At 43.0% G+C, this 26,032-nt stretch overlaps 1 protein-coding gene across 2 annotated transcripts; it reads right to left on the reverse strand.

Annotated features, from left to right (window-relative positions):
• Nucleotides 1-12,517: 12,517 nt before the first annotated feature.
• On the reverse strand, nt 12,518-24,412 carry SMLR1 (small leucine rich protein 1). Of its 2 annotated transcripts, none has more exons than XM_050949994.1 (2): nt 21,714-21,840; nt 12,518-12,960 (listed from the first exon to the last, which is right to left on the reverse strand). In XM_050949994.1, the coding sequence occupies exons 1-2, from the start codon at nt 21,838-21,840 to the stop codon at nt 12,848-12,850; spliced, it is 240 nt and encodes a 79-aa protein (XP_050805951.1). In that variant the 3' UTR covers nt 12,518-12,847. The 2 variants fall into 2 exon arrangements, 1 of the variants encoding a protein (XP_050805951.1); XR_007773914.1 differs by lacking the exon at nt 21,714-21,840 and adding an exon at nt 24,322-24,412 and having other exon boundaries at nt 12,883-12,960.
• Between the last annotated feature and the right edge of the window lie 1,620 nt (nt 24,413-26,032).

Here is a 26,032-nt window from a genome sequence, read left to right on the forward strand (position 1 = left end):
TTTGGTTTGAAAGCAAACTTTATTCCGTTAATTGAAAGCAATCAGAGCCCTGCAAAGCAACAGGTAAATTTCTTAAACTATCATAGGGCATCGTCTGCACCAATCACAATCACCTCCTAGCATTACAAGCACTGCACTCCTGAGCATAGAAACAAATATTAGTGGCTTTCAGCTTCAAACTGCTGCCTCAAGGCATCCCTGATCCTTATGGCTCTCTCATACTCCTGGTCTCTGGCTCTTCAGATTCAACCTCCAGGCACTGAGCCACTGCGGTCCATTCCTGAGTGAAGTTTTCACCCTTCCCTTCACAATTATTATGGAACATACAGCACACGGCTATAAGCATAGGAATGTTGTCATCAGCCAGGTCCAGCCTCCAATATAGGCAGAGCCAGCAGGCCTTTAAAGGGCCAAAAGCACACTCAACAATTATTCAAGTATCAGAGGGTAGCCGTGTTAGTCTGGATCTGTAAAAGCAGCAAAGAATCCTGTGGCACCTTATAGACTAACAGACGTTTTGGAGCATGAGCTTTCGTGGGTGAATGACATGCATCTGAGGAAGTGGGTATTCACCCACGAAAGCTCATGCTCCAAAACGTCTGTTAGTCTATAAGGTGCCACAGGATTCTTTGCTGCTTCAACAATTATTCTGCATTGCTTAGCCTGTTGAGCCGCTCCTTGCTGCTGTCAAGGTGCCCCATGTATGGCTTCATAAGCCATGGCATTAAGAGGTAGGCAGGGTCTCTTGGGATCACAATGGGTATTTCAACTTCCCCGTGGTGATCTTCTGGTCCGGGAAGAAAGTCCCTGCTTGCAGCTTCCTGAACAAGCCAGTGTTCCGAAAGATGTGTGCATCGTGCACCTTTCCGGACCAGTCTGTGCTAATGTCACTGAAATGCCTACAGTGATCCACAAGCTCCTCGAAAACCTTTGAGGAATACCCCTTCCGATTAATGTACTCAGTGGCTAGGTGTTCTGGTGCCAGAACTGGAATATGCATACTATCTATTGCCCTTCCACAGTTAAGGAAGCCCATATGTGCAAAGCCATCCACAATGTCATGCACATTGCCCAGAATCACAGACTTTCGGAGCAGGATGCAATTAATCGCCCTGCACACTTCCGTCAACACGAGTCCAATGGTCGACTTTCCCACTCCGAACTGTCTAGCGACTGATCGGTAGCAGTCTGGAGTAGCCAGCTTCCACAGTGCAATCACCACGTGCTTCTCCAACAGCAGGGCAGTTGTTCTCTTGTCCTTGCACCGCAGAGCTGGGGCGAGCTCATCACACAGTTCCATGAATGTGGCTTTCCTCATCCAAAAATTCTGCAGCCACTGCTTGTCATCCCAGACGTGCATCACGATGTGATCCCACCACTCAGTGCTTGTTTCCTGAGCCCAAAAGCAGCATTACACTGTGGTCAGCACCTCCATGAATGCCACAAGCTATCTTGTGTCATAGCTATTACGCGTGGCGAGATCAATGTCAAACTGCTCTTGCCTTTGTAGTTTAAGGAGTAATTCCACTGCCACTCGCGACATATTAGCAAGAGTGAGCAGTATATTGGTCAACAATGCAGGATCCATTCCTGAAGACCGAAGAGGCAGAGCAGAGCACGCAATACATGAACCCTTGAAAGATGGCACCAAAGGCATACGGAAGCACAGGGATTGCTGGGATGTGAAGCAATGCATCACAGGGCATTGGGACGGGACCCAGGGTGCCCCACAACCCCCTCCACCTTCCCACAACTCTTAATGGCAGAAGAGGAAGAGATGCTCTGTGGGACAGCTACCCCGAGTGCACCACTCCGAATACCGCTGCAAGTGTGAACACTATTGTGCAGGTAGCTGACAGTGTGAAAACACAACAGCGGTTTCCCTTCAGTGCTCTCTGAGCAGCGCAGTAACTCTGCCAGTGTAGACATACCTTCTTCCCATTCTGATTAGCAGAAACTGGTAGCTAGTTTTGACCTTGCTTTTGAAAGCCTATCTTCAAATTTAATCCTTAACTATGTGATGTTTTGCTGAATGCACATAATATGGTGGCAATTAGCTTAATCACATTAAAATCCAGGGCAACAATATAACTAATGTAAATCCAAAATAACTTCAGAAGATTACTCTTGATTCACCTAAGTGTCACAGATACAAAATGTAGTCTTACATCTCAATAGCCTACTCCTCTTATCAACTGTGGTAATGGGAATAGAAAACACAACTCCCCTCACATTTGTCTGTATGTATATATGCAGTTATTCTTTTAAAAGAATCTACCATTTTATGATCTTTTATTAATGGGGAATCAGCATGTGTTGTGAAAAGTTTGCTCTAATAACCAGGAAGAGGCACCCTGGTGCAAAGCTGCTCATATTTGTAAAGGCAGGCAGTACATTTGTAGTGTCAGTCCATTTCCTAATGTATAGAGATGTCCATGTCACACAAACTACCAACATACTTGGCAGTTTCAGCAGAAATGCAAGAATGAGCACTGAATTGAATGTGCTATCTCATTAATTCTATGTCAGGGTTGAGACACCATGGCAAACTGGGATTCAAGAAGCTTGAGTTTCTTCTGCTATACTGGATGATTTAATAGGACTGTAATTTTACTGCTGTTAATTTGATATCTTTCGGTAGCTCTAAATTCAGTTCAGAGGAAAAGCTATTGATTAGGCTGGTCAAACAGTAACAAAACAGATCTAAAAATTGGTATCAGTTTGTATTTATATCTATTTCCCTTAGCAGTTAAAGGAAGCCAGTGTTGCATTTATTATATTTCTTTTGCATGGAAGAATCCTAGTCTGAGTTGCAGTGGCAGTTCTTTGTTGTAGGAATACAGTTTTAATTATCTGGATTTCAGCCGTATCCTATCCCCTTTTTTAACGAGGGTGACCAGATGTCCTGATTTTATAGGGACAGTCCTGAATTTGGGTCTTTTTCTTACATAGGCTCTTATTACCCCTCACCCCCATCCCGATTTTTCACATTTGCTGTCTGGTCACCCTGTTTCTACCAGTTAATAATAAGAAATCTTGCCTCTTTCAGTTAGAAAGAACATGAAAAGGAATATCCTTTCTTAAGCATCTGGGTGGAAACGTCTACATTTCTGCTCACAATGAGTCTGTATAGCTAAATCTGAGTAGGACAGTAGTTCTCAACCTATTTACCATTGTAGGCTGCATGAGCAACTCTGTGTGTTACGTGTGCTTCATCCACACAATATATATACTATCTCTGTGGCCCTGAGGATGTCACATGGGCCATACCTATGTGCAAGTAGGCCATGGGTTGACAACCACTAGAATAGAAGGACAAGAGGTGGCAGGTGTTAACCTCCTACATTGCACAGAGCTCAAAAGCTGAAGTATTCCCCCAAGTAATCTGATCCACATGGAAACTAAGATTTTCTAGCTTCTTGTCTAGTTTATCAAGTGATTTTACTGTTTTTGTGTTGTCTGTGTAGATTTTAAGATCTTTGGGCAAGGACTGCCTCTTTTGATGTGTTCAATCAGTTTTTAGCAAGTTTTGGGTGTTACCCAAATCCAAGTAATGTACCTGGCCAATGAATGACCCATCATAAGAAGAAAAAGTAACAGTTTTCCTTATGAGAATCTCCTGGGCATGTGTTGTGGGAAGAGGAAATTATCTTGACATGAGGGGGCCATGCTGTGATTTCACTGAAAGGAAGGGAAGTGATGACTAGCTGTGAAATTGATTTTCATTGAGATAAGAGAGCAGTAAAATCTTTTGTCAAAGTGCAGCATAGAGGAAGAGAAGATCCTGCAAGCAAATCAGCAGAGTCCTTTGTGCCTGTTAAGATCACTATTAATTTTGGAAAAGTCTGACACATATTGTGCATGTATAAAACTGTCCCCAGTAGTTACAAAGCAGTCTTTTGCCACATTTGAGGGTACTTGCTTGCTACAGAATGAATGCAGCAATTCATCATAGCTGTTGCTCTGAAAGGATTATATGGGAGTCAGATAGGACCAGTGTGAAGGAATTCTAAATAATAGTCCTCTTCCCAGCTTTCATTTGTACATACTTCCATTCATAGATCTTAATGCCAGAAGGGACTATTAGATCGTCTATTCTGACCTCCTGTATATCACGGGACGTTTATTTTCATCCAGTTACCACTCTATGAGCCCAATAACTTGTGTTTAACTAAAGCATACCTTGCAGAAAGGCATCCAGTCTTAATTATTGCATCTAGACCAGTTAAGGTTCTGCCCTAGCTATGATTGGAGGAGAATTCTTGATATATACTCTTGCATTTGCTGATAGAGATGCAAAAAACCACACCTGGATACCTAGAACTTATTCATTGAAAACATTAATTTGTCCAGTAAGTTGTAGAATAGAAATTTCAGCAGGCTTTTTTAAAAGAACTATTAAATGTCACAGAGAGAAAAACGGTACGAGCTGCAATAGACTTGGGTCTGGTCTACACTTACCGGTAGATCGGTGCTGCTGCAATTGATGCAGTGGGTGTTGATTTAGCAGGTCTAGTGAAGAACCACTAAATTGATCGCAGAGCACTCTTCAATTGACTCCAGTAATCCAGCAGTCCGAGAAAAGTAAGGGAAGTCGATGGGCGAGCGTCTCACGTCAATGCAGTGTGGTGTAGACACCACCAGAAGTCAGTTTAAACTACGTCAACCCAGCTGAGTAGCAGAACTTAGATCGACTTACCGCAGTAGTCTATACAAGCCCCGAGACACAACTATTGAATCTCAAAGGAATTGGTGGGAGGGATTTACAGGAAACAGCAAGTGTGCTAGTGCAGCAAGATATGACCACACACTAAGCAATTTATCCTATGAATGGGGAGGCGGGAACTCTTGTATCACTCAGGAAGTTTTGCTGAAATGAAAGATCTGCATGGGAAAACAACCGCTGGGCTCTCCTACCTTCTATTTGCCAGAATCCAGGATTGGGCAGCAGGGGATGTATCACTTGATTACCTGTTCTGTTCATTCCTTTGAAGCACCTTGTACTGGCCACAGTTGGAAAACAGGATACTGGGCTAGATGTATCTTTGGTCTGACCCAGTATTATCATTCTAATGTTCTTATAGGTAATATTGTGTTTTAAGACTGTCTTCTTCATGAATATTTACATAATCTTGCTTTCTTTTTTTAGAATAAAAAAAAACCACCCACTTTGTGACCATGAAGAGCTTTGACCATTCCAAGTTGGTGACACTGCCACTACTGCATTGAATTCAACAGGCCTAGCAACAATGACCAGACACTCAAGGTTGAAATGCCAACACCAAACAGTACCTTAACTACCCTGGTCTATATAGTCCCCTTACATCTTTCTTGTTTATTTTTATAACCACTTAACATTCTTCGCTTTTTCTGAGGTTTTAGAGGGGTTGCTTTATTTGCACAACTACCTGCCATTTTTATAAACGATTCTTGATCATGTGAGAGTGAACAAAAAGTATTCTGATAGCACTGTTCATTGGAACAGGTGAAGTTGTGCGGAAAGGAGAATCTTTGACTAATTTAGAGTAGTTTTTTCCCAATATTTCAACTCAAGTCTGTTACTGGAGTAATTTACAGATTTTTCTCAGCTTATTCAAGTAAATACACTTTATCAGATAACATAAAAATAGAGGATTTTTTTGGTAAAAACAAAACATTTCATACAATTTGGAAAAAAAAATGAGAATTTTGCTTTGAGTGGATGGGGTTTTTTTACTAACACCTTATAACTCTTTCTGTTCTGAGGGTCTCCTCCTTTCTGTGGGGAACAGGTGCTGATAGTCTATAGAAGAGAGAGAGTTATAAACGAGTTTCTTCTGAATGAGCACTGTGTGTTAGAAGCCTTTGCACTGCAGTGCCAGTGCTCAACTCTTCACAGACACTTTGCTGTCTACAACATTCCAGATAAGGAGGGATGGAAAAAAATGCTTTCTCGCCTTCCAATAAAAGATGACCCAGGCAGCTTAAAACCTTAGTGCTTTTTTCTTAACGTTTCCAAACTTCAGCACTTCCCTTTCAAGTACATGTGTAGAATGCTTGCTTTCTATTAAACCTCATTGTCTACATGTTAGAACTGACATTTCTGATGTTGAGCAGGTATATGTTTCAGATAGTTTAATGATCCCTACAGGTTTTTAGGATACTAAGGGAAAGGTGTGGGTCCATTCTTGTAGGTAATAAAAAAGCAACACCATTTGTTGAGGCTGCCACTGGGGAAACCTGTATAGAAACCTGTTAACTATGTCAATTTCTTTGCTGTTGACTCTGTGTATAGTTAAGATGCCAAATTAGATTTATAGCAGCTTGAAGTTGTATTAAGTGATATTTTGCTTTCTGTAATACTGTTATAAAATAAAGTTTGTTTATTCTCTACATGTCATTTTTCTTATTTTTGATATAAAATGCACAGTATTTGTGGCACTTAGTCAGACACACAAACATTTGGAAGATGTTGGCTGTTTTAAAGTGAGCAAACCAACTGGGAAATAACTGGAACTCTTGAGACATTATTAGGTATAAAAAGTAGGGAGCCTTCAAAAGTAATTAGTTGGAGGCTTCGTCGCTGTCTGACTTGAGACCATATTACTCAATATTCCCGCTTTTCTTCTTTCTATTACAGTGCCAGTGACGTTCATGTCTTCTCTAATTGGCACCTCTCTGATGCATTGGGGTAAGCAGTAAGACCAGTATGCAGTTGTATCACTACCTGCCTGCAACTCTGGGTGCCTTAAATGCTCTGCTGCTGTGGCTTACAGCCCTGACCCCAACAGCCAGCAGACAAGTACGCAGGTCACACCCTGGCTTCAACTGCCTAGTTACTTTTTGGAAAGTGACCCCACACACTCCCATTCTCAAATTTTCCCCAAATCATCTGCCAATGTGACAGTCTGCTGGGGTTCCCAGAATAGTGAGTTACTGTTACCCCCTCAGCCTCAGGAAATGAGAATTTTGCCACTGCTAAGCTATGTCACAACTCCCTGACACACCAGCTTGTCTGCCTTGCCAGCAAACTCTTCAGGACTCTGCCAGTCCAAGCTTTGCTTTGCAAATAACAATGAACTCCAACTCTCAGGTTCCCCAGAGATGACTCCCTGTAGCATCCAGCCCTGTCCTGGAACATTCACAGAAGTGAAATTCATTGTTCCTTTAAAAAGACAATACACTGCAGCACATTAATTTAATTTGGGTTTGACAATGACTTTTACTTTAGTCAATGCACTGAATTGGTTTATAGTAAAGTAAAACAAGTTTAACAAAAAGACATAGGATTAAGTGATACCAAGTATAAGGAATAAAGATAGAAAGGGTTACACGAAAACAAAAGTAAACATTTATCACATAATTTCATCAAGTTGCAATCCTTGCCTAAGCAGTTTTCTCATCTAAACTCAGTTCCTAGAGACTTCACCCTCTTTGAAGGATCCCACATTCTATGATATCAAGAACACTGGCCCTTTTAATCCCTCAAGTGATAGATACCAAAATGGCTTTCTGTTTCTACTTATATCTCCCAAAGTTCATTCACCCTGTTACAAGAGGCAAGAAGACTTCATGGGGTGCAGTCTCCATCTCCTGTGGAGATTAAATGTTCATTTTTCCTTACTTGCTTTCCTGATGGTAGGTTTTTTTCCAAACCTTGCATGGAAATGTACCTTCATTGTGTCTGCCTGATGACCAGGCTGGTCAGACAAGCTGATACACATTCCTTTATCTAGGTCAGACTGGGCTTGTGGCTTGCTTGCCAAACATGTTTTAAGAGCATAATTCTAGCACATATCCATTACTCTTGGTACGTACCCTGTACGCACACCACGCAGTGATTTTTGGAGACCCAACATGTTACCAGTTTGTATATGATACCTTACATGACACCTTTCATATACAGATTATGACAGCAATTAGGTGCAGTGAGTTTGTCAAGCCTGACAAGAGTTGCTGACACAGAGTAATGAATGGACCTCTGTGTTGCAATGCCAATTTCCATCTTTCAGTAAAGAAATCTACCATTGCTGGCAAAGGGCCACATATTACACCATTCCGTATGTTAAGAAGTACCTTGCCCTGTTGACTTCATGGAGTAAGGTCTACATTATGGTCTACAACTAACAAATGGATCACAGGACTACTTTAAAGCAATTTTTCTCTCTAGACAATTGAATAGAGTTTTAATGCTATGTTGAATTTTGGAATGGGGGTGCTACGAGTTCCACATTTTGGGGACATTTTATCATCTTTAACACATCTTGTTACTATTGCACATCTAATGTATGCTGTACAAGCGCTAACAAAACCCACAGGATATAGATAGAATTTGCATTGCTGATACGTGACGCCAGCAAAAGACTTACTAAAATTCTGAAGCCCATCCATCATGTTTTCACCACAAGTTGTCCGTAAAAATTCTTATATCACTGCTAAGTATTATTTATATTACTAGAGTTCCAACAGTGTGGCAACACTAAAAGAACAAAATAAGTAGGAAGGGAGGGTTTGAAGGGTCTCGGAATATGACAAAAAGCTTGAACTTGATATGATGAATAAGGGTGTGGCACCTATCCTTGCATCATGTCCCCCACCCCAACAGCAACCTCCGCTCAATGCGGTGAAACACAACAATACCCTGAAGTGCACCTAGGATGTAGTATTCCCCATGTGGACTCCGTGGCCAACTACTGTCCTAGTGGGACCACAGCGTTTTCACTGCTTTTTGGGCTCGTTGGCAGAGAATATGGTGGTGGGGGAGTGAGGCAGGATCAGCCCTCACTTAATACAAGCTGGATAATGTAAGTCACCAATAACTGGTATGTTAACTTATATTTTAATGTCAAACGTTATAAAGCACTTGAGTGTTTTTTTAATTACTTGTCACAATATGCTGAAAACTGGCAAACTATCTCACATCTCCTTTCATGCAAAGATAATGGAGGCACTCTGTCAATTAAATAATAGAAAAGACCTCATTAACTGCAGCCCAGGGTGGAATAGGAGAAATGAGCATAATAAACTGGAACGGCTTGTCAGCCAAGAAGCAACAAGGTGAGCTGAAAAATGGGTCAAAATGGAGAGGTTTGCATTTAAGGGAAGTCTTTGGGGATTTTATGTACAAACAATAAGTTGGAAGAGGTTCTTTTCTGAAGCACCTATGGTTTTTTCACTAGATTTGTGAGGTTTGCATGATAGAATGTCCCAAAATGTGGAACTCGTAGCACCCCCAGTCCAAAAACTGTTCCAGCACCACTGCCACAGCCCCAGGGCTGGAAGAGCACTTGCTCCCTGCCGTGCCACCAGAGCTTTTCCAGTCTTGGAGCTGCAGTGGGGTAGGGGGAGAGGAGGAATAAGCAGGAGGCAGGGCTTTGGGAGGAAGAGATGGGGTGGGGCCATGTGTGTGACTACAGGTGAAAGTGGCTGAACGGGGGAGGGGCTCCAAGCTCCAGCTAGGCCCCAATGCACTCTGTTGCGCTCCTGGATGAGACTGAGAGCTGCACCCAGGCCAGGGCTGAGCTCTCAGCCCCACTTGCCCTGGTTAGGGCCATGTGGGGGCTGTGCCTCTGCCAGAAGAGGCAAGGCAGGGGGCTGGCCTCCCCAAGGGGAAGCTTCACCCTCTGCCCATGGTCTCAGAGCTCCAGCCCAAGCAATTAAACAGATCCTTTACCCAACCCCATGAGCCTGAGTCAGCTGAAAGGGCCAGCCGCAGGCATCTATTTGCAATGTAGACATCCCCAAAGGCAAGTTCCCATCCCATTCAGTTACCAGAGAAATCTGTAGCTCAATCACTGCCTTCTCTGTCTCACATTCTAACTTAGATTCTTCATTCTTTCAAGATGCTCTGCCTGGACTTAATAAAAACACGCCAGACATGACTTTTCAACATGCTGCATTCATAAGGATGGGTGTACTTCTTTAGCACTAATTTTATACAGGATATAAGTTTGTTCATCAAGGTAACAGCTAGATCTTGGCTTGGAAGGATTAGATTCTTATTGGTAAACATCAGTTAACATCGATTTCAATGTGCACATGGAAACTGACACAAATGTACAGCTAGGCCAAGTAAGAAAAATTTGCTTGAAATCTTACTAGAGTTTGATTTTAAAGGTATTTACGTTGTTTGTTTTGACATGCGATGTTGACAATTTGATTTTTAACAGTGATAAGGATTTAACTTTTTGAAATCAATGTCTACTGCCATGAAATAATTGTCTCACCTGCCTCCTCTGAATCCAAGCTCTCCTCCTCACCTTGGTGGGATGGTGGAATCAGGGCCAGTAGGAGAGTGCACTGTAGGGCGAAGTATGGTGGTGAGCTTTGCTCTCTGGGATGTTATGGTAGCCAGGAAGGCCTACAGGGATTTATTCTGAGACACGATGGCTAATGGGGCTCTGGCTGGGTGGACCAGGCTCAAGAGACTGTTACTCTGAAAATAAACCTGCAGCCAGAAAGTCCTTCAGTTGTGTCAGTTTACCTTGCTACTGGATATGGTCTGGTTCACCAAGAGAGTGTGTGAGTTGGTGCACAGCTGCTCATCCATTTTAAACAAATTCTCACACAGCTTTCAACATTCTAATTTGGTCTGTGGAGTTGTGTGAAGACTCAGTAGTACAAACTCTGATTGTCCATGTTGTTCTCAAATTCAGGGGTCCAGCATCATCATTACTGTCTGATCAGCCCTGTTGTCTTTTCTCCCCACAATCATTTCTCCCTGCTGTGAAAATTTAAATAAATTAAAAATGGGGGAGAACAATGCTTAAAAGCCATGATGTTGTGCAATTGTGAAAATTATTTAAATTGGTTAAAAAAAAAAAGGTGGTGGGGGGGAGGCTTAAAAATAAGCTTCTATATATAACCTCAACAGACAATATTGATGATTAATTCTGCCAAGCCTAGCTATAGTTAATGAAAGCCCACTTAGCTTTTGCAAATCTTACCCTTTGTATCTATCAGCATTGATCTAACTCTGCTCCCACTGAACCAATAGTACTGCCCCAAATGGTTACATGTTAATACTAAGCATGACCTCTGGAAATACTGGCTCCTCTCACTGAAAATCTGCACTATCCACTGGAGGTTACTGGGGTGAGGGGGATGTACAGTTCAGGTTTTTTCACAGCCTCTACTTACATCATCATGCAAAATATTGAAGGTGTATTAAACAAGCATCAGGGAGTTAAATTATTTAACCACATGGTAATGTCAGAAATGAGTTTATAAATATTTATGGGATGTGCAGATGGGGGCCAATTTATATTGCACACAATATGAGAACTCTTTTTAACATAACTCTTTCTGTGTTGACCAGTGAAATTGTTTTATTGACTGAATGAAGAAATTGCATATTAATTTGGTAGAGTTTACAAAAAAAGTAACAAAGTTTGGATTCTCTACAATTACACAAAGGTTGTTTGACATTCAATGGATCTAGTCCACATTCTGCTGAGACTATAAAAGTAAATAGCCTGTTCGGAAAGAAAGCTGGATAAACCTCTTTCCTTTTATCAGGGTTAGAAGACATTAGAAAATGTATCAATATATGTAGTCGCCACTCATAATATTCCACTTTCGTGGCTTGATCTGCATATAATTCTTACTCAGTCCCAATTTAAATTCTCCCCTTTATTTAACGTTAGTTATGGTTATTCTCAAATGAAACCATATTTGGAAATACGAAGTTAAGAATTAAAGGTTGCAAAGTCAAACATGCACAAGTTAGGAAATGCCAGTATGAATGTTGCCCATGCAGACTTAATTCAGCCCCCTTCTGCATATGCAGTTATAATACAGTACGATGTACAGTAAACTGTGTGTGGAAATGTAAAGCAATGCCATTTGTCATGAGTTTGAAGCAACGGGAATGAGACTAAATTCTAATACAGAGAAGACTTTGCATGGTAAAGTTGATTGCTATTTGGCTTCTTAGTTCCTTTCTTCTAATAATGGCCACTGGTACATTCTTGTAATGTGATCTGTTTCAGACACATGGCAATGAAGCCATATTTATAATTACATTGAACATAAAATATTTCAACTAATGAAAAAACAGGCTGGAGAAAGAGAATTTCACAACATATTTACACCTGTTTGTTTAAAAAATCATCCCCTTATTTAAGTATTGCAAGAGTTCTTCTTTGTGCTTCCGAACTAAAATAACTCAGACCCTTTAAGAAGATATTTGTTGCTTCTTTCCATGGTTTGGTATTTGGTTTGGTGGCTGGTATACCAGCTCTGTCTCTCAAACAGAATATAATACCAGTATGAACTGGAGGTGAGTTTAGTAAAATATGAAACAGGAAAAATAAATGAAATCCTTTTTTTTTCTTCCATCACTACTGTCTTTCACTTTTCAAGTTCTTCTATAGTTTCTCATCAGTTCAGAGAGCATGCTTTTATCAATATGTAGGTTTAAAAACAACGTAATTCGTGTTAACCTGCTGTTCGTGCACCTGTGATTCAACAAGACTGCTGCTGATTCATTGACCTACACAGACTTCAGCTGTCACATGAAGACACTCCTATAGCTATTTCTACTTGATATAAGCATCTAAGGAATAGTGAGCAATGAGGTTTTTTCCCAAATGCTGTGTCTCCGAAGCCAACCAATGAAGTACATTGCATTAAGTCACAGGTGCTGATGAGTTCAGAGAAGTGTTGCTTACTAAGTATCATGTAGAGAAAGCAAAACTGTTACAAGCCCTTTTCAGATAGCAGCAGCTGCTTCATTTGTACTGTTCTGCACTAACTTCCCATCATTTTGTTTCCCCCATGACTTTTGTAATACAACAGGTTATTTTTAAACCTCCTGAGTTGACTGCTCATGTCAAACCTGTTTTCTGAGGCGAAACTCCCTTAAATGTCATTGTGTTCTTTTGATTAATCTCTTTCTTTCAGATCTCAGTTTCTGGTACCGGATGTGGCAGTTCAGCATGGCATTTGTGGGATCATCGATCATGGCCAATTCCTCGTTAACTGAAAAGCAGAAACAGTCGTGTTAATTAGCAGCTCTGAACTTGTTACATAGGAAAGGTAACAGAAGGGTGAGCTTACCAACATTGCTGGAGGAACCTCTTCTGGGCATGAGAAGGTGGTTAAGACTACATGCCCATTGAAGGCCTGATCCAAAACTTAATGAAGTAAAAGGAAAGAATCCTATTTACTTCATTGGGCTTTAGATCAGACTGAGTCTTGGCCAGTTGTGCTAATGGTGACATTTTATTTTGTGTTGTGATAGTACCTAGGGGCCCCAGTCACTGGCCAGAGCCCTATTACGCTAGGTGCTGTACAAGCGCAGAACAAAAAGACATTCCCTGCCCCATGGAGCCTACAATCCAGTGTAAGGTAAGACACAACAGAGGGCTACAGCAAACAAACAGGGAGAACAAAATAACATAGAGACAAAACTGATTAGCATAAAAAACTGGTCACAGCACACAAGCTGTCTAACCATTGTTGAGTTTTCTGAGGCCTCACACAAAAGGCATCTTAAAGGGGGAATTAGGAGGAGAACAATGAGGCCTTCTTGTGCTTGAAGGGCAGCATGGGAGAAAGTGCGAGACTGTTTGAATATTGAACAAGCAGACACTGGTTTTGGTAGTGTGGATGGTGTTTTCAAGGGGGTCTTAATGAATGAGGCACCCAGCTCCTCCTGAGTGCCTAAGGCCCTGTCATGGGTTGGACTGGTCCTTCAAAAGAGTTGTGCTCAGCCCTGCCTGTGCGCCGTTAACCAGCCCCCATATGATGGACTTGGTTTGGTGGGTGAATCAGATGATCAGGATCACATGATGATAGCCTGGGGGTAGGGCCTCTTAAAGAGGAAGCCTGCTCAGAAGTACCAGAGACCTGTTGGGAGCAGGAGGGCTCTCTTGCTGTAAGGCAGGGGTAGATAGTTGGAAGTGCTTAGGAGTCTCTCTGTAAAGAGCTGGGAAGGAGAGTCTAGGAGTGCCAGTAAACCCAGAGCTGGAACCCTGATATGAAAGTAATTGATAAGCCATGAGGAAAAGAGAGTGACTGGATTTGAGAAGCCCTGCTAAGGGGGTTATTAGAGAGCTGAGCAAGGGGCTGTGAGAGACTTAGAGACAAACCTAGATAAGAAGTGGCCAGCAGAGTGAAGCACTGGGTCTGAGTTGGTGGAACTTCTCTGATTACTACTGGGTCCCTGGACTGGAACCTCAGGCACAGGAAAACCACTGAAAAGTGCAGTATGAAAATCCCCTGACACAAGAGGCAGAAGGCCTCTTGAGCCTGGAGTCAGGCTGAAGATTCAATATGAGGTTGCTGGAAGTTTTGGGGATTTTTTGGATTTCTTGTGTATCCCAGAAGGGAGACAAGAAGTCTTTATGATTTGGCAAGAGAATTAAATAAATTGAAGATTTGGGAATTGACTTAAGTGCAGGAAATGGAGGTGCCTAAAGCCTGGAGAGGGGAAACTGAGGCACAGAGAACTGGGTGCCAAAAGGCGGTAAGGTGATCTGGTAACAGGCCCTTTTGAAAATGGCACCGTATACATGTGTCCACTTGAAACTGAACTGAATTTTTCACCTAACATTTGATGGCCTTGTGGTTTTTAGTCACAACAATCTTTATTGGATTTGAACTGGCAATATATAATAAAAGGTTCTAGATCCCTTTGGCGAACTCCTCTGCCAATTAGTCCACTGATTACTCTTTTATGGCTTTGTGTGATGTTAGGAAACACCAGTTGTCTTAACAAACTCCAAACCTAAAGGTGAACAAAATCCTAAACTTTAGCAGTACATTTAAACATCTGGTTTTACATAAAGACCTTCAGAGATGTGATAATCCCAAAGCACTTTCAGAGTAATGATACTGGTGCTCTAATGACTCTCTAGGGCAGCAAGAGTGAGTGTGCCTTCAGCAATCAGTGACACAGCCTTGAACATCACAGCTTCCCCCCCCCCCCAAGAGAAGAAATGTTACTTAAAACAATGGCATGGACTCAACCTATGAGGGCTTGTGAACATCCTGCCCTTCCCATATTGATAGATGGGAGTGGGAATCCTGGCTACATCCCAGCTACAAGGCCAAGGAAGAGTGTCCCAGTATGGAAAAATGGATTATGCTATTGAAAAGGTTGGAAACCACTGCACTAAGTTTACCTTAATACTGAGGTATATTTAATACACAAACAGTCACCGAGATGGCTCTTTACTAAAAGAGAGAGCCTTTGTTTGTATTTTAAGAAAAGTAGAATATAAATGTTCACTTTCACGATAATTGGACTTCATTGGCCATCTCCTGTTCTCCAATTACACCACTTCTTTGTGGTAATATTGGGTATTTCTAGTACAGCTCAACACTTCAGCTTTGTCACATTTGATAGATACTATATAGTGTCATGTTTTGATACCACAGCGTGTGGTCGGTTTTCTGTTGTCAGTAGCTACAAATTATTTTTAGTCAGAGAGAGGCAAAGACAGAACTGACTGAAGCAAAGAGAATGGACTGATATGGTCAGTGTCTGAAAAGTGCATGTCGAACAAGGGGCTGCTTGAATAACTGTTTTAGTAGCTTAGCAGGTAACATAGTTTGTGCATTTATATACACACACACTCACCCACCACTTGTTAAGGCCGAAAGTTCAGAAACCTAAAGATGTTATGCAAATAGTATATTTCCCTATTTTGCATCTTTGAATATGTATCATCTTATTTACATAATGACTACAACAAACATCCTGATTACCAGAACTTAAGCCTGAAACACAGCTAGAGCATGGAACAAGCTTTGGAAACAGAGGAAATGCTGTGCCCCAGTGGACTCTGGCATCCAGATAATTCAGGAGACTTTACTCAGGCTGCACCTTGTCCTGAACTGGTTGGAGAACTGTGGCTGCTCACTGGGAAATCTGGATGCTTCCTGCTGGGGCTGCTCTGGGTCGATAAGGCTAAATTCATAAAGGGACTCAGGGTTGCAATGCTCAACACTGCAGTAGCTAGTCACTCCGTGGAATCCACAAACCCTGAGTGAGGTGCCTAGGCTTCCTGTACAATGCATGGGGCAAGACAGGTGAATGGGATCCACAGAAGCCAGCATACTTAGTGGGCAGGTGCGTAAGTTAGCCAGGCACAGATGCTGAGGATAGGGTGTGTCCTAAGCCCTGCCCTGTCAAGGAGTTAGGTGCCTGAGTCCAGGCTAGAGGGAGATGCTGTGAATCCTCTGCTGGAGTCTGGCATTGAAACCCTTCCTTGCAAGTAAGGTGGCAGCACTTCAGGCTAACTTCACACAAAAGGGCCAAGAGGGAGGAAATGACCCTCCATTATAACATTTAGCCCATTGGTTAGGGGGTTCACATGAGACAGGCCCTGGTTCAGTTCCCCCATCTGCCTGATATAGAGCAGGGATTTGAGCTGGAGGTCTCCCTGCTCTCATGGGAGTGCCTTAACAACAGAGCTATGGGGTATTCTGGCATGGCTCACTTTCAATATCTCCTATTTAAAGCAGTTCTACTGGGTATGAAATACTTAAACAATTAAGTATTAATTGGGCCAGAGAGACCCACAAGAATGACTCTCTAGCCCAATAGTTAGAGATCTACCTGGGAGGTAAGAAACCCCAGTTCAAATCCCTTCTCCACATCAGGCAGAGGGAGAAATTCAATCAAGGGCTTGGTCTACACTACGCTTTTAGCAGCGTTAAACCTATTTAACGCTGTACCCGTCCACACTACGAGGCCCTTTATATCGATATAAAGGGCTCTTTAAACCGATTTCTGTACTCCTCCCCGACGAGAGGAGTAGCGCTAAAATCAGTATTACCATATTGGATTAGGGTTAGTGTGGCCGCAAATCGACGGTATTGGCGTCCAGGCGGTATCCCACAGTGCACCACTGTGACCACTCTGGACAGCAATCTGAACTCAGATGCAGTGGCCAGGTAAACAGGAAAAGCCCCGCGAAATTTTGATTTTCATTTCCTGTTTGCCCAGCGTGGAGCTCTGATCAGCACAGGTGGCAATGCAGTCCCAAATCCAAAAAGAGCTCCAGCATGGACTGTACGGGAGATACTGGATCTGATCGCTGTATGGGGAAACAAATCTGTTCTATCAAAGCTCCGTTACAGAAGACGAAATGCCAAAGCGTTTGAAAAAAAAAATCTCCAGGCTACACAGTGCTGCGTGACAAGCGTAACGGGAGGCCAGAGACTCGAATGGATTCTCATGCAGGGAGGGAGAGAGGACTGAGGACTCCAGCTATCCCACAGTCCCCAGCAGTCTCTGAAAAGTATTTGCATTCTTGGCTGAGCTCCCAATGCCTGTAGGGTCAAACACATTGTCCGGTGTGGTTCAGGGAATAGATCGTCAATTTACTACCCCCCCCCACGTGAAAGAAAAGGGAAAGAAATCGTTTCTTGACTTCTTTCAATGTCACCCTATGTCTACTGAATGCTGCTGGTACATGCGATGCTGCAGCAGTGAAGAGCACTATCCACTTCTCTCCCTTACCTGGTGGCCGACAGTGCAGTAGGACTGGTAACCGTCCTTCTTATCAACCCGTGAGTGCTCCTGGCTGGCTTCAGGTGAGGCTGGCCGGGGGCACCTGGGTGAAAATAGGAATGATTCTCGGTCATTCCCAGTAGATGGTACAGGACGGCTGGTAACCGTCCTCATCATAGCAACTGGGGGCTCCCTTTCCTGTGTAAAGAAAAGATTCTGTCCTGCCTGGACTATCATAGCAGCAGCATGCTGGGCTCCTCTCCCCCGCACCGCTTAATGTCCTGCCTGGACTGTCATAGCACCGGGAGGCTGCCTCCCTCTCATTTTATCTCACTAACAAGTCACTGTTTCTTATTCCTGCATTCTTTATAACTTCATGACACAAATGGGGGGGACACTGCCACAGTAGCCCAGGAAGATTAGGGGAGGAGGGAAGCAACGGGTGGGGTTGTTGTAGAGGCACGCCCCCATGAATGGCATGTAGCTCATCATTTCTGCAGGATCTGACAAGGAGCAGCTGTGCTTTTTGATACACTGGTTCTCTAGTACACTTGCCCCATATTCTAGGCAGGACTGACTCTATTTTTAGAAACCATAAAGGAGGGATTGTCTTGGGGAGTCACTCCCAGTTTTGCCTTTGCACCCCTGGCCGATCTTAGCCAGGGGCACCCATGATAGCAGCGGACAGCACAGAAGGACAGGTAACGGTCATCTCACTGCCAATTTACACCAGCAGCAGACAGTACAGAACGACTGATAACTGTCTCTGCTATCATGCAAAAGCAAATGAATGCTGCTGTGTAGCGCTGGAGTATCACCTCTGTCTGCGGCATCCAGTACACACATGGTGACTGTATAAAAAAAAAAAAAAAAAAAAAAAAAAAAAGCTGAATGGGCTCCATGGTTGCTGTGCTATGGCGTCTGCCAGGGCAATCCAGGGAAAAAGGGCACGAAATGATTGTCTGCCGTTGCTTTCCCAGAGGAAGGAATGACTGATGACATTTACCCAGAACCACCCGCGACCAATGATTTTTGCCCCATCAGCCAGTGAGCTCTCAACCCAGAATTCTAAGGGGCGGGGGAGACTGCTGGAACTATGGGATAGCTACGGAATAGCTACCCACAGTGCAACACTCCGGAAATTGACGCTAGCCTTGGACCATGGACGCACACCGCCGAATTAATGTGCTTAGTGTGGCCGCGTGCACGCAACTTTATACAATCTGTTTTATAAAACCAGTTTATGTAAAATCGAATAATCCCGTAGTGTAGACGTACCCAAGGTCTTCCTTATCATGGATGAGCAGCTGGAACCCTGGGCTAAAGGTTATAAAGGAGGCCACCACTTCACTCCCTCCCAGCCATTTTGTGGGGAGTTAGGGATGCTCAAAGCCCCACACGTGAGAGAGCAGGTGGCTCCACCTCGTCTGAGCATCTGGCTGGTGCTTTGAGGTGAGTTAGGCACTGAGCTGCTGGGAGGGATCAGGATTGAGGCAGCTATGCACATGCCCAGCCAGCAAGACATAAGCACCTTGGGCAGGTCAGTAGCAAAATATAGACTCCAGGGGACTTTGGGCAGCAGTGAGGTAGGGTGGCAGCTGAGCAAATATTTTGAGAATCTCAGTGGCACTGAAAATGTTGGACTTTCAGGGATTTCATAGAATACTAGGGTTGGAAGGGACCTCAGGAGGTCATCTAGTCCAACCTGCTGCTCAAGGCAGGACCAACTCCCAGACAGATTTTTGCCCCAGATCCCCAAATGGCCCCCTCAAGGACTGAGCTCACAACCCTGGGTTTAGTAGGCCAATGCTCAAACCACTGAGCTATCCCTCCCCTTAAGTGCCTATTATGGCAGTCAGGCACCTAAGCCCTTTTGTGGCTCTTTCCCATGGTCTCTAATGGGGTGCCCAGCTCTGGCAGTTGGTGCCTCTTGCTGTCTGGAAGGGGAGGTGAGGATATGGGGCTCTGGGTGCAGCACCCTAGTTATAGCCCCCAGAGCCTTGTGGTCAGAGGTGCTAGCCAGGACACTGCCCTATGTCACGCTAGCCATAGCTCTGAGTCTATGGCCATGAGTGGGCTGCGGGGTGGCAGGTACTATGCTCTGAGCTGCAGCTCTGTGGTTAGAGTCCTCATGGCTGTTGACACGGAGTGCCCTAGAGAGGACTCTAATTGTACTGAGTCTGCCTAGAATGGCCCTATCCTGACAAGTGAGGCCTAGAGTATCATCACAGCTCTCCACGTGAGGACTAGGGTTACGCTCCTCTGGAGGAATGGTGCTGAAAGCAGCTAAAATGAGGAGCCTCCTGGCACAACAGCCTCATGAAGAGGTCTGAGAAGGACTCTGCCACAGCAGACAAATTAGCTTTTCTTTGAGCGCTAATTCCTAATTCATTCAGATACACAGAATTGACAGCACTCTTTGTGATGGTGCCACCTGGCATCTCTGATACAGTCGAAGGCAGCTGATCTCAGTTACACCAAAACGCAATTAAAAAAAAACAAAACAAAAAAACCATTCTAGGCAGAAGAGACGGCATCAGATACAATTACTCCAAAGTGATGATTTTAGTGCTTTGTCAAGAAGATTTGATCTGTTGAGTGTGGATTTGTGCATGTGATAATGGGATTAACATGTTCAAAACAAACTGTGCAGTGCCGGTGACTGTCTGGATAATTCCTCTAGTGTTGTTCTATGCACAGTCAGTGTTGATTAGAAAAGTGAGCTCTGCCTGTGGTAGGTTTGACTGATCACTGGCATGTCTAAGACTGTGTGGAGGGGCTTTCTAATCTGGCATTGCTATTTTGCCTGCTTCAGTGTTTCTCTTTAAATTGTACTTAGCCACCCTTTACAATTAACACGTCCTCCTGATCAGATTCAAACTGCTCTCTCATTCTGCCTCAGATAATGAATACAGACTTCTCAAGTACAGCAGTAGCTGAATTCTAACATGCTGTATACAGAGGAAGAACCAATGCAAAACAGCCTGTCAGCTTGATAGCAGCAGCAAAAGTATTATCGGACAATTTTGGTGAGTAAATATTGACGTACATTGTGCCCAATAAACACTGCATCCTACAGAGTCCAGACACTGGAATCAAGTGGAATCTGTGGTCTCTGAGAACTCACTGTGGAGCACCCAGGAGTTTACTCTTTTCTGTTTGCTAAGGGCCTGATCCAAAACCCACAGAAATTAAGGCGTTTCTGTCCATTGGCCTGAATGTGCTTTGGGTCAGGCCCAAACAGCTTTGGCTTGGGCCTGGCAATCTGAAGTGCAAGCAGCACTGCGACAATCTGCCACTACAGCTCAGTCTTGACCTGCAGCCATGACATGAGCTGAGAAGGAATGTGGCACAGGTCTCCTTGTATGGATAATTTGTCGGAATCTCACATGAGAGGATGGGAGGTCTCTTTTTAAAATGTTTATCATTCAAGCTTTTTCTGCAACAGTCCTGCTATCCCACGGCCTTTCTTGCACAAGGGCCATTTGATTGTTCTAGCACTCTGGAGCCTAATGTTCAATATGTGGCTAATCACACATTTGTGGGCGCACTCCCACACACACAGTCTTTGGTATCTGACATAGGGGTTAAAAAAAATCTGAATGTAGATCTGTAATTGATTACGGACCAGCTAAAACTGTGACACGCCAGACGGGGAGCTTGACCAATGCACTCAGTAAAAAGGGACGGTACAGTGCTCTTAATTTTATTTCAGGAGCGCAGACATTCAACTTAATGAGCAAATAGACATAAGACTCAATCACTATTAACCTCCCACTGAAGGCTTGAGCAGCAAAGGTGCAGAGGAACCTGATTTGTAATTTAGCTGCACTATATTTTTTTCTTTATGGTTACTTGTAATACAAATGAGTATGGCTCTTTTCTGCTTCAGTTCATGCAGTCAGTAAAATTGTGGGGCTTAAATGTAGTTTCAGTCCAAGTCCTGAACTGTGACTGTAAGCCATCTTCTGGTTGGAGAAATAGTTTAAATGTGGCACAACAGCTTCAGGAGTCTTGACAGGTTTTGCTATTTACATAAGAACGGCCATACTGGGTCAGACCAAAGGTCCATCTAGCCCAGTATCCTGTCTTCTGACAGTAGGCAATGCCAGGTGCCCCAGAGGGAATGAACAGAACAGATGATCCATCCCGTCTCCCATTCCCAGCTTCCACTATTCACTGCAGTTTAGTTTAGTATATGTAAAATGTATTTGATTATACAAGGAGGTTTGTCTTTCCACCTTATGTCATCCCCAGGGGTCTCACTCACCCTCTATCAGCTTGATCCTGAAGTAGGCAATGAGCAACAATAGGAGCAAAACCACTGGCAGGAAGATCCCAGTGAAGATAATCCAGGCAGGCAGCTCCTTTGCAAATGCTGACAGCATGTTACCCATGGCCAGTCTCATCGGCAACATTCTTGCTGAAAGAGACACTCTGGGCCTTTCCCTCTGTTCCTCCCCCTCCCCACACACACACTTTCTGCCCTTTGCTCCGAGCATTATTGCTTTGTCTGGACTTTGCTCTGTTTGTTCAGGCCTGTGATTTCTAATAGGATTGTAACGGGGTTACAAAGTTCCTAAAGTGCACCTTGGCATGACACAATCCGCCTTGTGACTGGAAGGGTTGGATTTGTTGGGTTTTGGTCACTTGCAGTTTTAGCAGTTCTCTTTGAGACAGCTTTTAGCAGGAAAATCAATGTGCTTTTTGAATAGTTAGTGTCTTTATTCTCAATATTATTTATTTATTATTTGTACTACACTAGCACCTAAAGGCCCTACCCAAGATCGTCGTGCTAAGCACCCCCCCACACACACACACACAGAGTAAGACAATCCCTGCGCGCAAAGAGCTTGCAGTCTAAATAGACAAGACAGACCAAAGATGAGAGAGAGGAAATATAATTCTCCTCATTTTACAGATGAGGAATCGAGGCACAGAGAGATTTAGGGCCAGTTTTTCAACAGGGCTCAGAACCCACCATTGGGCCCAGACTTTCCAAAGAGCTCAGCTCCCATTTAAGCACCCAAATAAGTGGCTAGATTTCAACAGCTCAGCATGCAGTGTGCTGAGCTCTTTGGAAAATCTGGTTGCAGGTCACACCGGAAGTCTGTGGCAGGATATAAATAGAAAACTGATCCTGAGTACGAGACCAGGGCTCTAAGCAAAAGACCTTCATTCTTATATATCTCTAGAGACTTTTCCCAAAGTTTCCGCAGTACTAGAAATCATTTAAAGGTGCCAGGCTGACAGACTTGGCAACGTTTCAGTTGTCTTAATACCCATAGGATGGGTGCGAGGCTTCTCAGGGTGTACCCAGATTTGTGAGGCACCTCGTTACCACCTGCCTTTACATGAGGAAACTTGTCTGTGCCTGCTGTGGGTCAGCTCCCTGTCTCTAGCAGTCACTGGTAACACCAGCACTCCTCTCCAGGCCTACTCAGGACCTACTTTCTCTCTACAGTTAGTGATAGGCACACCCCAAACCTTCTGAGAGTCTTCCTGGCATGTGCAGCCCCTGTTCTAGTGGACACTTGCAATATTCACAGATCAACACACCCAGACTTTCCAGTTATACCTTAGATCAGTGCTCAGCTTCACACACCACAGCATTTAGACAAGTTTATTTAACACAGTATAGAGATTCTAATAGCAAGTAGAAATATTGGCAATAAGTGATTACATATAAAAACATAATACACATTCTAGAATCTAGACATACTTAACTAAATGCTTCATGTCTTATAGAACAAAAGCTCATCCAAAATACAACAGTTCCTGAAGTTAAACCTTTTAATAGCAGGTCTAGATAACTTGCATTCAAGAGTTTTAAAAGAGGTGGCTGAGGCTCTTGCTGGACCATAAATGTTGTTTTTCAATAAGCTTTGTAATACAAGAAAAATTCTATGAATCTGGAAAGAAGCTAATCTTTGTGCCAATACTTAAAAAGGGAAAATAGGTAATTATAGACATGTCAGTTTGACATTGTTCCCAGGCAAGATAATGAAGCAGCTGATATAGGACTTGATTAATAAAGAACAATAGTAAGGTAATTAATTATAATTAATTGCAATCAACATGGGTTAATGGAAAATAGAGCCTGTCTAACTAACTTGGTATCTTTTTTTGATGAGATTGCAAATTTGATAGATAAAGGTAATAGTGTTGATGTAATATACTTAGACTTTAGTAAAGTGTTTGACTTGGTACTGCACAACATTGTGATTAGAAAGCTAGAACAATATAAAATTAGCATAGCACACATTAAATGGATAAAAAGCTGGCTAACTGAGGTAGGTCTCAAAATGGAAAACAGGAAAATCATTATAGAGTTTTTGTTTCTAGGAGGCGTCCAGTAGGGATTGGTTCTTGGCCCTAGACTATTTAACATTTTTATCAATGACTTGGAAGAAAATACAAAATCATCATTGATAAAATTTGAAGATGACATAAAAATTGGGAAATAGTAAATAACAATGAGGACAGGTTACTGACAACAATCTGAATTGCTTGGTAAGCTGGGTGCAAGCAAATAATATAAATTTTAATACGGTTAAATGTAAATATATACCCCCTTCTGGTCCCTCAGGGGACCCACTGAAAGGTTTTAGCTCCCACCCATCATCTCTTCTGGACAGAGACCCGTTTCTCACTCCCTTCTGACCAGGGGTTTTAAGACTGCATATTTCTCTGCCTATGCTGTGATAGCCAGACAGCCTAAATAGGCTAGTGTGTGCTTTACTTTCTCTCCAGTGGTTATGAACAGTAAAATGGCCTGCAGTTATAAATTACCACACAGCTCTTTATAAACAAGCATATTTATTCTTAAGGTGACAGCATTGCAATGAAAATGTATTAAAAACAATAAAATAACTTACCAGCATGCTAAGAAGGTTACCAGATGCCAACCTTGAGCTCTGGTAGGTGTCAGTCGTTCAAAACCCACAACTGGGTTTTCCCCTTGGTTACACGTTCATAGCTGTCTCAAATTCACAACCAGAATGCCAGCTGGGCAGTTCAGCCATCTCTTTACACAGCTCAGGCCTTTGGTCTCAAGTTTCTGGGAACAGGTAATTAGTAGACTAACCCACTGCTCAGGTATAGCTTCAAAAGACTGGGGTTTTGCATAATGTTGTGGGGAATTTGCATTAACCTCTCCGTAGGTGTTCCCCAGGAAATCCACTTCACATTTAATTGTTCAAAAATCCATTCTTGTCTGACACATTTTCAATTCAGTCCTTGAACTCCCAAGCCTCACAGCAAGCACCTCCTCCCTCTTAGAGAGGTAACATACTATCCACAATAATACGTAAACTTTTCATGTAATGCAATGGACCCAAATATGCTTAAACATAATTCAATCAGGTCTTCCGAGGATATGCAGGAAATAACTGTAGGGTGACCAGATAGGAAGTGTGAAAAATCAGGACAGAGGCTGGAGGGTAATAGGAGCCTATATAAGAAAAAGCCCCAAATATCAGGACTATCCCTATAAATCAGGACATCTGGTCACCCTAAATAGCCGTATCAGTCACATTGAACTTCTAAGAACAAAGAAGGTAGGTCACACTTGCAGGATAGGGCAACTCTATTGTGAGAAGCAGTGACTCTGAAAAAGATTTGCAGTTTATGGTCGATAATCAGCTGAACATGAGATCCCAGTGCAACGCTATCATAACCTTAGTCCCAGATTTGGACCTTAGCGTCCAAAATATGGGGGTTAGCATGAAAACCTCCAAGCTTAGTTACCAGCTTGGACCTGGTACTTGCTGCCACCACCCAAAAAATTAGAGTGTTTTGGGGCACTCTGGTCCCCCTGAAAAACCTTCCCTGGGGACCCCAAGACCCAAATCCCTTGAGTCTCACAACAAAGGGAAATAATCCTTTTTCCCTTCCCCCCTCCAGGTGCTTCTGGAGAGATACACAGACACCAGCTATGTGAATCCAAACAGAGTGACTCCCCCTCTCCGTTCCCAGTCCTGGAAACAAAAGCACTTTCCTCTTCACCCAGAGGGAATGCAAAATCAGGCTAGCAAATCCAACACACACAGATCTCCCCCTGATTTCTTCCTCCCACCAATTCCCTGGTGAGTACAGACTCAATTTCCCTGAAGTAAAGAAAAACTCCAACAGGTCTTCAAAGAAAGCTTTGTATAAAAAGAAAGAAAAAATACATACAAATGGTCTCTCTGTATTAAGGTGACAAAATACAGGGTTGATTGCTTAAAAGAATATTGAATAAACAGCCTTATTCAAAAAGAATACAAATCAAAACCCTCCAGCACTTATATTCATGCAAATACCAAAGAAAAGAAACCATATAACTTACTATCTGATCTCTTTGTCCTTACACTTAGAAACAGAAGATTAGAAAGCAGAAACTACTTCTCCAAAGCTCAGAGAAAACAGGCAGACAGACAAAAGACCTCAGACACAAAATTCCCTCCACCCAAAGTTGAAAAAATCCGGTTTCCTGATTGGTCCTCTGGTCAGGTGCTTCAGGTGAAAGAGACATTAACCCTTAGCTATCTGTTTATGACAAACGCTATGGCCAAAAGGGCTAATCTGATCCTTAGATGCATAAACGGA

This window comes from Gopherus flavomarginatus, chromosome 4 (genome assembly GCF_025201925.1).
Source record: "Gopherus flavomarginatus isolate rGopFla2 chromosome 4, rGopFla2.mat.asm, whole genome shotgun sequence".
NCBI classification, from domain to species: domain Eukaryota; kingdom Metazoa; phylum Chordata; order Testudines; family Testudinidae; genus Gopherus; species Gopherus flavomarginatus.

What these genes read in the sequence shown, in the direction of transcription:
- SMLR1 (XM_050949994.1), bottom strand. Translation starts at nt 21,840, where the DNA reads ATGGGTAACATGCTGTCAGCATTTGCAAAGGAGCTGCCTGCCTGGATT. An exon ending in CAGGATCAAGCTGATAGAGG is followed by an intron (nt 12,961 to 21,713) that starts GTGAGTGAGACC and finishes TCTGCTTTTCAG; the next exon opens with TTAACGAGGAATTGGCCATG.